General features: G+C 34.3%; 1 protein-coding gene across 14 annotated transcripts in view; it reads right to left on the bottom strand.

Moving 5' to 3' along the window:
* The window catches only part of ZNF280D (zinc finger protein 280D), a 124581-nt gene that overhangs the window by 28267 nt on the left and 78879 nt on the right, over nt 1-17435 (bottom strand). For 11 of the 14 annotated variants that reach the window (XM_014860458.3, XM_070501256.1, XM_014860457.3 and 8 more), the window contains one exon: nt 3644-3689. In XM_014860458.3, the coding sequence (XP_014715944.2) occupies nt 3644-3689 (46 nt within the window). Of the gene's footprint in view, nt 1-3643; nt 3690-5870; nt 17416-17435 lie in introns of those variants that run through there. The other 3 variants (XM_070501229.1, XM_014860460.3, XM_070501268.1) reach the window with 1 other exon arrangement.

Here is a 17435-nt window from a genome sequence, read left to right as displayed (position 1 = left end):
GAAGGAAAGAAGGAAAGAGGAAGGCATCTGTACCTACAACCTACCTCTTCTTGCCTACTCCCTAGTTATAATAAAACTACACTAACCATAATGCTGGAGGGGAAGAGTCATGGTATATATACAGTTAGCAAATAAGAGCAGTACAATGTTGCAGTATATAGACTATACATAGTAGCAGAACAGAGGCTTAGAAGCCACTGTATAATATGAATTCCAAATACAATCTAGTGTATGAAAGGGATTAATTTTCAAAACTATGCAAATGAAAATGTGATAATAGGAAAATATTACTGGGGCATGACAACATTAATTTCACTACAAGGCATCCGATCAAGATCTCAAAGATTAACTCAAACTACCCACCATATCGTATGTGTATGTAAAATAAACACCTGGATCTATTCAAGGGACTATCCAACGTTATATACATACTTGAAAGAAATACCTGGACCAAGATTGTTCTATGTGACCTTCCATTTACTATGGCTTCCTTTAACTCTGCTTAGTTTCTGCTAAGTTTTTAGCATGAGCTGTTTTTCTTTTAATAAAAAGGAAACTTAAGAAATTTAGTTTATGTATGAAATGGTTGGCTTCATTTGACATAGACGAAACAGGGCAATCAAAGGAAAGAGTTCAATGATTTAATCCAGTGAAGGATGAATGCTTCAGGAAAGAACCAATGGATGATGTCATGAAATTATGGACTCATAAATTTTGTTCATGTCTTTACATATTTGGAAAGAAGAGAGGCAAACTCTGTCACCCCCAGGGCACCGAAAATGACTGTGGCTGGGGGATGGAAGAAAAAAATCCTATTCCCAAAACACAGGGACACAGAGCCATGTTAAGAACGAGGCTACACCAGAACAACAGAGAATATCACGCGACCCCCACTACCCACCACTGGGCTAGCAAACATCAAATAACAAGCAATAGCAATACTGCTGAAAGAAAGGCAAGAGGGTAGAGAGAGAGACATCCTCTGAGGCTCAGTCTCAAAGGAAAAGACAAAAGCTGAGTGTGGAGCAAGGACACTGAGAGAAAAACCTCCAGCAATATAACCTGCACCTAAGCACGAGATACTTGAGGAATTAAACCTGGTGGTACATTGAGGGTAACCATAGCAAAAAGAAAACCAAAACTCAGGTCAACTCACTACTAGGTAGACCCAAACCCCACACTAATGGCCTAGCATAAGAAAAGTATGCTTATTTTCAGATATAAATACTATTTATCTCAGTCCTACATATATAAGGTCTCGCTTTCAACCAAACATTATACAATACACAGAAAAGCAAGGGGAAAAAATGCACTATCAGGAGACAAGGCAATCAGCAGAACCAGACTCAGTAATGATCCAGGTGTTGGAACTATTGTACAGAAAACTGTAAATTACTATGATTAATATATTAAATGTTTGGTAGAAAAAGGAGGAGGACAACATGCATGACCAGAATGGGAATTTTAGCAGAGAGTCAGAAACTATAGGAATCAATGCAAATGTCAGGGGAAAAACTCATAATGAAAGAGATGAAAAATGCCTTTGAGGAGCTCGTCAATAGACCTGATACAACTGAAAAATAAATCAGTAAAACTGAAGATAGGTCAATAGATAGAAATTATCCAAACTGAAACACAAAGAAAGAAAGAGTGTATGTATGTGGGGTGGAAACCAGAACAGAGCATCTAAGAACAGGGACTAACATCGAATGGTATAACATATGTGAAATCAGAACCCCAGACATAGAAGATACAGGACACTTCAAAGAACACTATCAGGATAAATGCCCAAAATAAATAAATACACAAGTAGATAAAAACAAAAATAAACAAATGAACAAACCAGACTTGGGCGTATCATTTTCAAACTGATGAGAACTAAAGACAAAATAAAGATAAAATCTTGAGGGCAACCAAAGAAAAATGACACATTGCATACATATATAGAAACAAAGAGAAAAATTACAGTAAGACATCTCGTCAGAAAATATGCAAACCAAGAGACAATAACTTCTTTAAACTGCTGAAAGAAAACAAGCAAAACAAAGTTTAACCCAGAGTTCTATATTCACCAAAAAATATCTTTCAAAAATGAAAAATAAAGCTTTTTTCAATTAAAAAATACACGGAAAAATGAATTACCAGTAGATCTGCAATATGAGATATATCAAAGGAAATTCTTTAGGCAAAAGGAGTGTGATACCAGAGAGGAATGGAGAGTAACATAAAGAAATGAAGAGTACTGGAAATGGTAAAAATGAAGGTGAATATGAAATTTTTTTTAAGGTTTTAATTGTTCTAGAAACTCACTAAAGCAAAAACACTAATACTGTATTCTGTCTTAATAACCTATATAAAAGTAAAATATATGACAACAATAGAAAAAAAAAAGAACACACAAAACAATTTTAGCAATGAAAGAGGATTATGACTGTAGACCCCACAGACATTCATTGAATAGGAGAATACTACAAATACCTCTATAGACATAAATTCAACATTTTAGATAGAATGTACCAATTCCTCGAAAACCACAAACTACCAAAACTTACTCAAGAATAAACAGATAGCCAAAATATCCTATATCAATTAAAGAAATTTATTTGCAGTTAAAAACCTTTCAAACAAAAGGAAATTTTCTGTGGTATAAAAGAAAGCTACTTGGGAGAAGGCTGTTACTTCTGCCTAGGTTTTACTTATTCACTGTACAAGACAGAAATGCTATTCAAAAGATAAATGCTGAACCTGTTTTCACTTCATTATACTCAGAAAGAAGCAAGTAATATTAAATATATTTAAAAAATTGGCATCAGGGCCAGCCCCTTTGCTAAGTGGTTAAGTTCACTCTCCGCTTTGGGCGGCCCAGGGTCTCACTGGTTCGGATCCCGAGCGTGCACATGGCACTGCTCATCAAGCCATGCTGAGGTGGCGTCCCACATAGCACAACCAGAGGCACTCACAACTAGAATATACAACTATGTACTAGGGGGCTTTGGGGAGAAGGAAAAAAAAAGAAGATTGGCAACACACAGATGTTAGCTCAGGTGCCAATCTTTAAAAAAAATTAAAAATTGGCATCAAGAAAGTACTTGAGCAAAATTATTTCTATATTCATCCATAAGACTGTCTAGTAAATAACATTTATATGATAACTCTGAGAGTTATATTCAGAGTGCTTGTTTAAGAGAGCTGAAACATATTTAATACACATTCAAAATATTTCGATTTCAAAAATTAGTTCAATCTTTTGACAGTCTAGATGCCCCAGGAAACTGAACCATCTAAAAAGATTTATTTTCCAATGTACCAAATGTTTGAGGTTTTACTGACTTCAGGATTTTTAAGTCATAAATTTATCTCCATTATTCACTACCTGAACCAAACAAAAGGCAAGTGAAATATACCATGTCTTTGTCAAAAAAAAAACCACCTGACAATTTTACTCAGATATTTTTAGATATTAGATATTTTAGATATTTTTATGTCTAATGAAAACAAAAAACAAGATCTCAACTTCTTCTTCCTGACAACATGCCAATAATTGTATTGATGTATGCATGATGAATTGAAATGTTTTAAAAATCACACCAACAATACTTTCAAATGTATAAACCTTGAAGGTATAAAATAAAACAAAATTTACCTTGGATGCAGGTTCTTGTTCCTTAGTGGGAACTTCATTTTTCATTCTTGAAAACAAAATAAGCATTGAATATTTTATTTTATAATTACAATGGAAAAATATGAAAGTTCTTTTTGACATGCTTAAAATGATTAAAATGTAAACTAAACTAATGTATATTTTATACTATAATTATAAATAACCTCTGTAAATATTTTAAGGGAAAAATAAAATGCATGAGAATAAACAGTAGATTCAATAAATGTGCTAAATAAATATAGACACGTATTTCCTTCTTCTCTAAAAATAGGAGCACTTAAGAAACGTTCTCTATGGTAATTTTGGAATTTAAAATAAAAGACATAACACATTAGCAAAACAGTTTCAAAAAAATAATTACTCTTTAAAAAAAGCAAAGTTATACACTTAATATATATATAATATGCATCACTATTTACTATTATAAGACAAAGTGAGAGAAGATAAGTATTTTGTCTATTGTAAAATTTAATACGATAATGCCATTTCAATATATATTACAATTAACTTACTCTAGAGGTGGTAAAATCACAGAAATAATTTAGAATTTTGAAGGATATGTTTTCTTAAAAACCTTCAATAAGCACAGCTCAAATATTAACAACAGATTTTATTTGATTCTAAAACCACACTAATTGTAACTTATTACAACATTAAAGAAGCCATATGCCATCTATAAAATCTTTTAAAATAATCAATATAAAAGCTAGTTTTTCCAAGCCATCTTTGTTTTGGAAACTCCTAATGACTAAATATTATTTGCTGATACTGCACATTAAACTCAATTTTAATCTGCATAGTGTGCCTACCTAATCCAAAATGGCAGAGTTAAGTGATTTATAACTTTATGAAGGTTTCACAGCTATACTTAAGGATTAATACATTTAACGGAAGCAACAACTAGACTAACTTAAATTTCATGGACACAAATGAAGACATCTAGTAGGATAGAAATGACAACTATCCTAAAAGCTACTCTAATGGTTAGTCAATGAAATATGGAGTTGACAAACACCCCTCTTCTTTATATCCATTCTCTGAGGGCACATTTAAAAAGTCAGACTATAAATGCTAATGCTTTACTAGATATTAATAATAATTTGAAACAGTGCAAAATTACTTATCTATATTTTAGCTATTACATGAAATTGCAAACAATTTAAAATAGAGCATGCCCTGTTTTTGTAGAAGAACTACATTGGCAGTGTATTACAATAATTTGAGACTAATTTACTAAACAAATTTAAACGCAAAAAACTAGCATAAAAAATTGACAAAATACACAAATGTCAATCATTTTTGGGTTAAAGATTTTATAATTCTCTCAAGTATTTAATTGTGAACAATATTCATAAAGATAAAATAATATCAAGGGTACAGTACAACTTCAATGCCTTAATGATTTACGAGGAAAAATAATAGTTTTAAGAGTAATGTATAAAGTAATAAGAAAACATGAAAAATTAGTCTGAAGAAACAAAAAGTAGATATTGCATTAATGAAGTTTTGAAATAAATCTTTATATTACAATTGATTTTTATTTCTAAGTATTTAATAATTTTAAACTCAGTTTGAAAAACTGTGAAACAAATTGGTCACAAAGTAATTTAAAAATATTTTACAAAAGAATTTTCCTTTTCAGCTTACTGTTGAAAACGTTACCAAAGTAAGACTTTACATTCTTACAAAAGAAATACTACCATCTAATCATTTTCACATATAGCTATTCTAATAAATTGATTTTATGTAGCAATTAAAATGAAAGCTATTAATTAAGCATGTGTTACTATTACTGCTGGCATTTCAATTGGGGAAACTGAGTCCTCTTAATATCTCTGCAAGGGAGGTTGGTGACACAGGTTTTTATTTTTCTTCATTTTGCTGGCCAAGAAACTAGTAGACGAGAACTAAGTAAGTTATTAAAACAACTAGCATTAAGAGGCCCATGATCCCAATCTTGTTTTGTGGCTTTAACCATACTGGTATTCTGTTTAAGGGACAGAATTGTAATAACCAGTGAAAACATTTGGAAAAACAAATATTAAAAAAATTAGAAAAGCATACTACATAAAATTTCATTGCGTTATAAATTCACTAAAATGTACACTACATTTTTGTAACTACAAATGCATACTTTTAGATTAACAAATTTTAATACAACTACTAATACATTATTAATACTTTTGGAAAAGGAAAAAAATGTTCTTACCTGTAATTCTTATTCAATAAAGATACCTGCTGAAATAGTCATCATTTGAGATATTCAATTCCTTGGCAGAAGACAGTGAAATTTGCTAAGCTCAAAGTTCTGAGCTAATGACCTGCCATTAGGTAATTACTTTTCACCTGTGAATGTTGCAATAATTTTTTATAGAAAAAAGTAGTATAGCATTTAAAACAGATACTATTTAAGATTTCAATGTAAAGACAACAGAAGGATTGGTGATCAATTTCAACAACAAATCATTAGAGATCAAGAGTTCAAGTAATTTTTCTTCTGTATGTAAACCTGCTGAAATAGATCTTTCTGATATATTTTTAAGCACAATCCTTTCCGCCTAAAGTTTAAAATGAAATAAATGTCCCTACTTGCATTTTTCTGCAGGTCACATGACCAATCCAAGGCTACACATAAAATGAATATTTTGGGTTACTGTATATTATGTTCTTTTGAAGGTTCATTCATACTATTAACATGCTATGGGGCAGGGAAAGGAGCTACAAGGGGAAGTGTTCAGATTCATTTCAGCCAGGTCACATTCTTTCTTTCCAATAACATTTAAAATTAGCCAAAACTTTCAATGCTGATTTTCAAAATGTAATCTTCAATTTAAGAATATTTGTAAGCATGCTAAAAAAGGTGAAAAGAGGTTGTACAAACCAGTAATAAAGTGAACCAGTTCTCAAGATCTTCTACTTAGACATCCAGAATTAAATTTAACATAGAAATCATCAGACTATTAAATAATAGTAAAACATCCAGCGCACCATTTCTGATCATTTGTTCTGACAGGTATTAACAGATATATGCAGAAAGGGTGACTGAACTAAACATTTACCAGACTGCACATACATCAGGTACTGTACTAAGAGTCCCAGTCCAAAGCAAAGACAGTCCCTCCTCTCAAGGATTTCACTGTCAAGGAAACATATTGAAGCAAATGCTTACTGCAGAATTGTGAAAAGTGTTAGAAAAGAGACATCTATATGACACAATGGCTGTAGAAAGGACTGAGTCACTATGAAGGGAAAAGAGGCAAGAAAGCGGTGAAGATACTACAGTGAACTTGGTTTGCAGCAAGAACAGCAGTTAGCAAAGCAGGGGAAGGGGACTGAAAGCAGAGCAAAAGCAAAGAAGTATGAAACAAGACAGCAGTGATACGAGATCCTGAATGGTCTCTTAAGACTGGAAAGTATGGAACAAGGGAAAGTAGTTGAAGAAGCAACTGAAGAACAGCAAGGGCCACTTCAGGAAAAGTTTTCATTGCTGCACTAAGGTGTTTATGCTGAGAACTTTATTCTAAGGCTAATAGGAAAGTATGACCAGATTTGTGCCTCAGGAAGAGAAAGAGCAGTATTAGAAGAGGCTAGGCTCCACTCAGGGAGTCCAGATAAGAGACAGTTAACAAGCGTCTCAAGTAAAGCAGCAGCAGTATCAATGGAGAAGAGGAAGTTTAGGGAGATGATAAACAAGGTAAAACCAACAGAATCTAAGTACCAACTGGATAAAGGTAAATGAGGAGAGCAAACAGGATCCCCCAAACACCCGCCTTGAGTGGCAAAATAATAACGCCATTAACCATGAAAGGGAATTAAGAGGGAGAAAAAAGTATATTTTGCAGGAAAAATGAATTAAGTTTTTGACATACTGAACTAGTGGTGCCTGCAGAACATTCATATGGAAATATTTACTACTCAGACCTGCTCAGTCTTGTATATCTCAACCTTAGGTACATTTCCAACTATCACTTCTATACAGATAACGCCGAAACCATCATCCAGAGAATGACCTGTTTTATTATTTATTATTTTTCAATCAACAATTCAGAACTATCATAATATACTGGAATTCCACCTAAGTCCTAAGAGATTATATAATCCAATTGCCCCATCTTGTAGATGAGAGTAATAACGCAATTTAAAAAAGTGATAAATCCATTAAGCAACAGAACCAGGATTAAAATTAGTGGATCTACTTCAAATTTCCACTGCATTGCCTCACAGTCAAGTCCTCTCCTGTGAATCAGGCTCCCTTACAGTCATGCCAGGAAGTGAAAAAGCTTAACTGATCTCTCTGCCTCTAGATTTTTTTCCTGTCTAAAACACGCTGAGCACCACTGCCAAATTAACCTTACTAATAGACCAACTTGTGCCATTGTTTGCTGAAATGTCCGATTGCCTGTATATCAGAGAACTACTGCTGTAAGATTACGAGGCTAGATTCTGGTCCCAACGCAACAACGGTGTCAGCTGCTGCCTACCTTCCTGCAGAAACAGCCTTCACATTGAAGCTCAGTTCCTCAGCCATCATAAACAAAGCAGGAAGTACATTTGGAACTACAAGTACAACCAGAGAACTGAGTAAAGTACTTGCTTAGTCTCTGAAGACAGACTGTCATAGTTTAAATTGAGGTTCTCCCCTGTTGAACAGCTATGTGACCTTGGGCAAATTACTGCTCTGTACCTCAGTTACCTCATCTATAAAATCAGAACAATAACTGCATATCTCATTAGTTTGTTAGAATTATATGAGTTAATGTGAAACACAAGAGTGTCTGGCGCACTGTATGTGCTCAATAAATGTTAGCTATTATTATTGCCATGGGTAGTCAGGAATTAATCTTACTGTCCAGAATTTACTTGAGAGTGTGCCATCCAATGCCTTTTAACACTTAAATATCTTCAATGTTTGGAGATTTTTCTGCCATACTTCCCCCTACCCTCAAACACGATACATTAGACATTAATTTTGATTGCTGGTCTACTCCTGTTAGGACTAACCCTATTTGCTCTAGTATGAAAGATCTACCCATTTCTGAACACCTAGGTATGATTAGTCATCTAAAGTTAGGGAAGACAGAGCAAAAAAATCATTCTAGGTAGACAGAAGAAAGAACTAGGTAAAGACAGACAAGAAATCAAGAGAAACAAAATATCTGTGCATAAAAATATGAAGCAAAAAAAATAAGACAATCAATGGAGGCAGAAGATTTTAATGCCAGACTACGGCTCTATTTTGTTATTTGTTTTTTATTGTGTTGGCATTATGGAAATAAGACCCAGATATTTAATTTATAATCTATAAGCAAGTATGCTCAGGACCAGGAGACTGAAAAAACGGTAGTATCCTCAGAATCACTAACAGAAGTTGGTACAGTTTGCCCTACACGAAGGACTAAGTGTCATCTATCTTTGTATTTCACTGGGTCTCCATTGTTCCCTGCTTACCAGATATCAAAAGCAGAAATCCAAACTGCCAGAGACCACCATATTTCGAGAGATAGCTCCTACCTACTGAGTTGCAATTACATACCAGGGGCAAATATATTGCATCCACTTTGCAAAGGAAAAACTATTTCACAGTTGCTAAAGACTTGGTCTGAGATATTAATGTCTGTGGTAGGATGAAAGAATGTAAGGGCAGGATCCCCCTAATATCTCCAATCCCAGTGACATTTCAAAAGTTTAGAGAAGGAAAGAAGGCAAAGTGTATTAAATGCATCTCATAGATGAGATCAGTTTGCTTGCTTTTTCCTGCTAAATCAAATATATGAAATGAAGACACTGACCATTTTGAACACTTAAGACTCTAACTTGACTTATGATCAGAGCCAATAATTCCTCCAAATAAGATCAGAATTTCACAGGAAAATGGAATTTCTTCTTACATATTCTTACATAAAACTTTTAAAAAGGTTACTATTCTGTTCCTAAAAGTGCATACTTAACTGCTTGTATTTATGAAAGATAATGAACTGCTTATTGGCTTAGTTGAGAGTGATATAAATAAATAAATAAATAAATAAATAGTGATATTTCTCTTTGGGAACAAGTCCAGATTCTCTTCTGGTATAGCATTTCACAACAATCACATAATATATAAATGGTGTTAGTGGCTTAACTGATTACGAAATCAGTTTACTGTCTTGCCCTGTGAAGATGTGGATTCAGTGTCTACATTTCTGTCTACTTTATTCTCTAATTACCCTGGTGACATGAACCACGCCTTATTCACGTTTCCATTTCCAGCACTTGAGACAAAGTCTTGCACACTGAAGGTAAGGAATCAATGTTCAGTGTCAGTGAATATATGGAAGGGTTATCTATATCATACCATGAAAGAGCCATGCAGTCACTATTGGTGCTAAGTATAAAACTCAGTAACCATCATGAAATAAGAGAGAACTCACAGTTTCAAGGAAAATCAGTTTTCCATTTTCATTTCTTCCTAGTACTCTCTAAGGGAATTTAATAAAATATAACATACATAATTTTATCTGTAAAATATATTTTACATCTCTTTCAAATCTTCAAAACAATAGTGCAAAGATTATTTTCAATCTCATTTCACAGATGAGGAAACTGAAGCAACTTGAGTAAAAATTTAGTAAGTGAGAGAGCTTGGTCTTGAACTCTGATATTTAGACTCCAGTCAGTGTTCTTCCATTGTACTTTGCTTAGAACAAACCTGGAAGTCGCTGAGAGAAAAAGATCAACTTTGAAAATCACTTTACTTTATGGCTTTTAGGACCTTTGACTCAAGCAATAAAATAGACAACTGGTTAAGTGGTCTAGTTTTCCAAGCTTAGTTATTAGGGATTTACTATGGATTCTTATGCTCTGAAGATGTGCTAGAGGGAAATATCTATTCACAACTTTGTCAAGAAAACAAACCTTGCAAAACTTAAACCTTTAGGGGGCCAGCCCCGTGGCCGAGTGGTTGGGTTCGTGTGCTCCACTTTGGTGGCCCAGGGTTTCGCCAGTTTGGATCCTGGGCGCAGACATGGCACTGCTCATCGGGCCATGTTGAGGCGGCATCCCACATGCCATAACTAGAAGGACCCACAACTAAAATATACAACTATGTACTGGGGGGATTTGGGGAGAAAAAGCAAAGGAAAAAAAAACGATTGGCAACAGTTGTTAGTTCAGGTGCCAATCTTTAAAAAAAATAAACACTTAAAACTTTAGTTCTATTTTACGTTATAATTAATCTATCCAAGTAGATATACTGGAGAAGACAGAGGAAGGGGAAAATGGAGATAAGGGACAAAGAGAGAGAAAAAGAGTTAATTCCATGATTGAGTTAAAATCTTTCCAACATCTGAGAAAGCAGATTTTTAAAAAATTCTTTCAAACGTCTACAAAAGAAACAGCCACTTTATTACTGCTAACTAGCACAATTACACATTTTCATAAACTTAGTCGTAATGGATAAGTAGCTAAGATTCTGGAAATAACTGCCTGGTAATAATCAATAAAAACTTTTCTTTAAAGAAAGAATTCTGTAAGCTCAAAAAGGAATATTTTCCTCCTAAACAGACATGATTACGTACTAGTTTTCAACAAGGATGCTGGTTCGGTCTTTAGACATGGAAAGTCAGAACTACATTTAATTCTGACATTAGAGAATTACATGAGATACAATTGAAGCTCTGCAAGAAAATGCCATCCACCCAGCAGTTTGGAGGAACATCTGCAAGACCTGTGAACTATAAGCCAAAATTACAAATAACCACAGAGCAGATAGACTGCCACTAAAACTCTCAATGATGAGAAGATTCCACTGATATGTAGTTCCCAGGGTCCCCTGTCATGAGTAGCAGCAAAAATAATAGTGGCAACAGCAATAACCGTAGTAACAGGTGGAGCAGCAGCAGGAACAGCAGTAACACTAGTAGCATTAGTAGCAGCAGCAGCAGGTGGAGCAGCAATGGCAACAGCAGCGTGCATTTATTGAGTGACTACTTTTTATCAGGCCAATGCTAAATAATTTTAACTATTTAAACTATTTTTACTTATTTATTTTTTAAAGATTTTATTTTTCCTTTTTCTCCCCAAAGACCCCTGGTTAACTAAATTATTTTAATTATTTAACTAAATTATTTAAATTAATAATTTAACTAATTTAATTTCCATACGTTATCTCTATTTCTTACAGCCACTCTACAAGGAATATTACATACATTTCACTGATGAGAAAGATGAGGTTCAGCAAAGTTAAACAATTTTCTCAAGGCTACAGATATACAACCAGAATTTAAACTCAGGACTGCCTTATTTCAAAGCTGCACTCCTTTCGTACTTTACAGTGGTATGGATAAAGACATTTTTCAGTGTGGAGGATTAAACACAGTATGTTCCTATATTTCAGGAAGTTATAGAAAAGGAGATGCATGGTAGCCTCTCCAAGTCTGCAGATGAGAGTGAGCTCTTCCAGGTGGCCAAAAACCAAACTGACTAGAGTGAGGCTGCAGAAGATCTCAAAATCAGAGAGGTGGGCTGAAAGTATGAGATGAACCATAGTGTGGTCAGTATAACACAATATAATTTAGAGAAAAAATACTATTTATAAAACACAGTTATGACTAAAATGAACCTAGAAGCACGCATAGACATTCCCTAAAAGTATAGTTTAGTGAGCTTTATACAACAAAAATCTAATAGCATGGGTAATATATGCTTCAATAATAACTCTACGGAAAGGTGCACTGGGTTAGTAAAACAAAGTTAACACAGATGATCCGTGAAAATGGTATGGGAAAATTAGAATGGAAAAAAGGCTGAAGATCAGGGTAATTCTATGTGAATAAAATGCAGGAAGCAACAGAATCATGAAAAGTAGTAACAAAACAACAATAGTAACAATGATAACTTTACCCTTGTATAATGCTTCCTCCAATCACTTTCTAAGTACTGTAGACGTACACTAACTCATTTAATTCCTTCAACACCTTTGAGCAGGTACTGTTGTTATCTGAGTTTTACAAATGAGGAATGGGACACAGAGGTCTGGCAACCTATCCAAAGTCATATAAGTCTAGTAAACAGGGCAGGAACTCCAAACTAGGCAATCAACTGCAGAGCCTGTGCTCTTTAACCACTATACTATAGTGTCCCTTTAAGGGTCTGAGAAGGTTTAATGTGAAGCTGGCTATCAAATCCTAATCTTAGTATCAAGGAAGACCTCCTAATGCTGTTTAAGTAGGAAGTAAAACTTTAAAAAATATGAAACTCCTTAACAGATAATAAAAGACTGGAAATAATAATAGTCTCCAGAAAAGTAAATAAGTGGGTAGATTGATAAGCTAAGCATAAGGAGTTAGAGAGAGAAGCCACAAATAATTATGTCAAATTCTTAAGCTTCTTAGTCTGAAACCATGTAAAGTAACCATACCCTCCAACAAAAATACCCCTTGCTGCTACAATCAGAGGCAGAATAAGCTATTACCAGTCTGTCTCTGTTAGGTATTTCTTAGACTTTACAAACATAATAATGCAGATGATTCATAAACTATGAATGAAAAGTCTAAGAGTCCATCTTAGTCAGCACCCTACACAACTACTTTTCATTTCCCAATTCAGAAAATCTGAAGAATGATTACCTTAGATCAGCATTCTACACATTATTCTATGGAGATCAATGTCAAGAAGTTATTAATATTGAAGGAAAAAAATTCTAAGGTCAAACAAATATTCTCGTAGACAGTCACAGGCCACACATAGCATGACAAATCCCATACTAAATAATCTATTTAACTTGCATTTCCTAAACTTATTTGACCATGTTAACTTTTAAATTATGGTCATTAGTTCTACAGTACAGAGTTTGGGAAACACTGATCCAGTTACCTTCCTTTATAGAAACGTAAGAGAATTACTTTTACAAGAGTATGTGTAGAGAGTTAAACATGCTGAGGAGTAATGTGAACACTTAATTTTCTCAAGGTCAAAAGAGTTCCTGCTTCTGCTACTGGGAATAATGATATGTGGTATTCTGAATGCATCTTGTCAAGAGAACAAATTATGACATGTAGGAATAATCAATATGGAATAACAATCTCAGAACTCTAGAACAGGTCGGCACTCATATTTACAAATGGGTTACTAAATAGGGTAAGTGAGGCTCCAAAGACACTGCCGTTCCCTTGGTTATCCTCTCACATCACTGGCCATTCCTTCTCAATCTCCCTTGCCAATTCCTTCTCATTTCCCTAACCTTTTGTCAGAGTACCCAGAACTCAGTCGGTGGACATTGCCCTTTCTCTATCTCTACTCTATCCCTTGGAGATCTCACACAGTCCCATGACATTTTTTTTAATTGAATTTTTATTTTGGGACAATTTTATATTCACATGCCATTGTAAGAAATAATATAGAGAGATTCCATGTATCCCTTGTCCAGTTTCCCCCAAGTTAACATCTTACAAAATTACAGTAAAATATCACAACCAGGATATTGACAGCGATACAATATACCGATCTTATTCAGATTTCCCCAGTTTTACTTGTATTCATTTCCACAACAGTTTAAAATGTTCAATGATATTTACAGCCTAGAATACTTCCCTAAACTCATACAGGTGAAAGACTATGACATCTCCACTTGGATGGTACTGATAGGTACCTCAAACTAAAACAAGTCCCAAATCAAAGTCTTCATCTTCCTTCCCAAATCTATTCTATCCCTCCTAGTCTTCCTCATCTCAGTTACTATCAATGCCATCTTTCCATATGCTCAGACCAATAACTGTGCAATCATCCTCAACACTTTCTTCCCCCCACCTTTCACATCCAAACCATCAAGAAATTCAAAACATATCCCAAATCAAACCTCCTATCACTTATACCGCCAACAGCTTAGCCTAAACTCCCACCATCTCCTACTTGGATTATTACTATAGCTCCCTAACTAATCTCCCTGATTCTGCCCTTGATCTTCTACAGTTTATTCTTAAGACAGCAGCTAGAGTAATATGAACACTCTTCGGTATTTAAGGTTTTTTGTTGGTTGTGGTTTTTATTGAGATATAAAACACTCCTCTATTCAAAATCCTCTAATGGCTTCTTATCTCAGAGTAGAAGTTAAATTCCTTAAAATGGTCTACAAGAGCCTATACAACATGGCCCACAGGCCCCATCTCCGACTATCTCCCTCATGCTCACTCAGTTACAGGCAAACCAGTCTTCTTGCAGTTCCTCCTTCAGGTCTTTACTCAAATGTCATTTCTCAGTGAGGTTTTCCCTGACCACCAAATTTTAAATGGCGGCCTCTGAACTCTCACCCACACTCCTTATCCCCCTCCCCTACTTTATTTTTACTCCATAGTACTGACCACCATCTAACATACTATATATTTTATTTACTTTTTATTGTCTATCTTTCACCACTAAAATGTAAACTCCATGAGGGCAAAGATTTCAGTCCATTTTTTTAGCACCCAGAATGGCGCCAAGCACAAAGTAGATGCTCAAGAAATATTTGCTAAATAAATAAATGAAGCCCAAAGAGATAAGGTGTTTTGCCAAAATGTGACAAAAATAGGGGAAGAATCCAAGACCCTGTAGTTTAGAAGTCACTTTTTCTAAGAATGGTGATGGACTTAAACCGAACCAATCTCACTTTTCACTCAGTGGTAACCAAAAGCACATATGCATGAAATAGCAATCAGGTGAACAAACTATTCAGAATAACCTGATGGTAAAGAGGGATCAGATTCAAGCTAAAACTTGTTAGCAGCAAATTAAAATTCAACCAATTGCCTATAATAAGCAAGTTTTATACTAACTGCCTTGATTTATTTAAACCAAATTTTTAAAAAGGAAGTTATAGGTGATAGAGCTTTTAAGAGTTTAAACTAAGAAAATGAACTTGAGAATACTATAAAAGAGTCCTACGGAAGAACACAAAGCAGTACTCCTACACTGTTATCTCAAGACTGTAGTTTATCACATTTTTCAAGTATAACTAAAGTAGAGAAAACATCTGTAAATGAAAAAGGAACTTACGGTAAAAATGGAAATAAGTTGTTACTTCTGGGCAAAATTTTAAAGTATTTTTAAAATTGGGTAGAAAGAGGGGGAATGACAAAACTTCCCAGAGACAGATAAGAAAATAAAGATTAATATATCACCAATTCCACCTATTAAGAAACAAGCCACTTTTGGAGCTTTTGGAAAATCATTTACAGTAGAAATTAGTTTAGAAATTTAAAACTAATGGATTCAACTTTTTCTGATTATTAACTGCAAGGAACACATTATATAATAAGTGGTCACCTAAATCGGTTTTAAATCTGTTTCAAAGTAAAACTGAAGAAGTTCTGATTTGAGAGTAAAAAAACACGATTGAGTCATACTTTCAGAGCTTGCCTTCTCCTTACGGCAACTAAGATCGCAAAAGGCATTTTAACCTGTCTTTAAAATTCAGGAAATTGGTATAGTATAAATAGTGCTTTCTATTGTGTTGGAGGAAAAAATGCAAGATGCACTAAGTAGATACAGCGTTTAGTATCCAAGCCAAATAATGAGTTCCATAAAACAATTAAATCGATGCACCTATTTATATAAAATCTACAGCTTTCATGTGAAATTATTTATTAGTAAATAATTCCTGAGGCACTTGAACAATACAATTTTTTATTAAAAGAAAATAATAGCATCAAAACTGTTTAGAAGATCTGTATTCAATGTAACTAAAATAAACAAATGTCAAACTTTTTAAATACATATATATGCGGAAATATATATATATGAAAGAAACAAGTGCATTATTGGCCCCCCGTATTTTTTTAATGTTACCTTTACCCAAAGGAACTACATTAATGGCTAAGTAGATATTATGTACTAGACATACAAATATGTAACTTTAACACTCATACTAGGGGTCTGCAAGAAGAGGTTTTACCAATTCTTTACCCCTTAGAACTCACAATTATTAATATTAATAATAATAATCCCCAAATAAGACAGAGGATATAATAATGTCTAATGGTCTGAACAACAGCCAAATTAACAAGCTATAAATAGACAGCTATAGGGAATCTGTAGAGAATTTTAGGGAGTCTCTTGGCATTCTTAACAAAACAAAGCAAACACTAAACAACGGTTTTAAAGAAAAGAAGATAAACATCAATAAATTTGGAGAACATAAAAACAAGCTACCAAAATTAAATTAAATTTTTTTAAAATAAAAAATCTGAGAATTGGTATTGCTGAGAAACTATAGAAGGTATTACGTTTTAAATGACAGTAAAAATAACTGCAATTCTGGAACATAATTACAGAGACCTGTTGTTCCAAGGACATGACAGTAACCATGGTTTCCTAACAACCAAAGTTTTTGTATTTCCTGGACTGCATTCATGCTAGGGGAAGATTAAAGGGCAACAGTCAAAATGACTAAACTTCAACTTGGATGTTGAAGCCTTGATTTGATGGGCTTTTCTTGGCCAGAAATAACCCACAAGCTTAAAATCAAGAGCCAAAGTCCCTATTGGGAAGTTGTGCTCAATTTGGTGGGCCTCAAGACCATCTCTGGCTAAATCAGCATAAGCCTTATGGGAGGCCAGCCATGAAGTAAAGGAATCTCCCCAAGATCTGATTTCTTGAGACCACAACCTAGAGCAGGTCCCACAGTCAAATTATTCACATTCCTTGGAAAGAGAGAACAGGCATCAGTTGTGTCCATCGAAGGGGGACACTGTCCAGGTGTACCCTGGACATTTTTTGAAATCTCTGGGCTGCTTCTGCATCTGAAAAATAAGAAAAATAG

This window comes from Equus asinus, chromosome 2 (assembly GCF_041296235.1).
Source record: "Equus asinus isolate D_3611 breed Donkey chromosome 2, EquAss-T2T_v2, whole genome shotgun sequence".
Lineage (NCBI taxonomy): Eukaryota > Metazoa > Chordata > Mammalia > Perissodactyla > Equidae > Equus > Equus asinus.
Note: the sequence above shows the minus strand (reverse complement) of the source record. Positions and strands in the feature narration are given on the sequence as shown.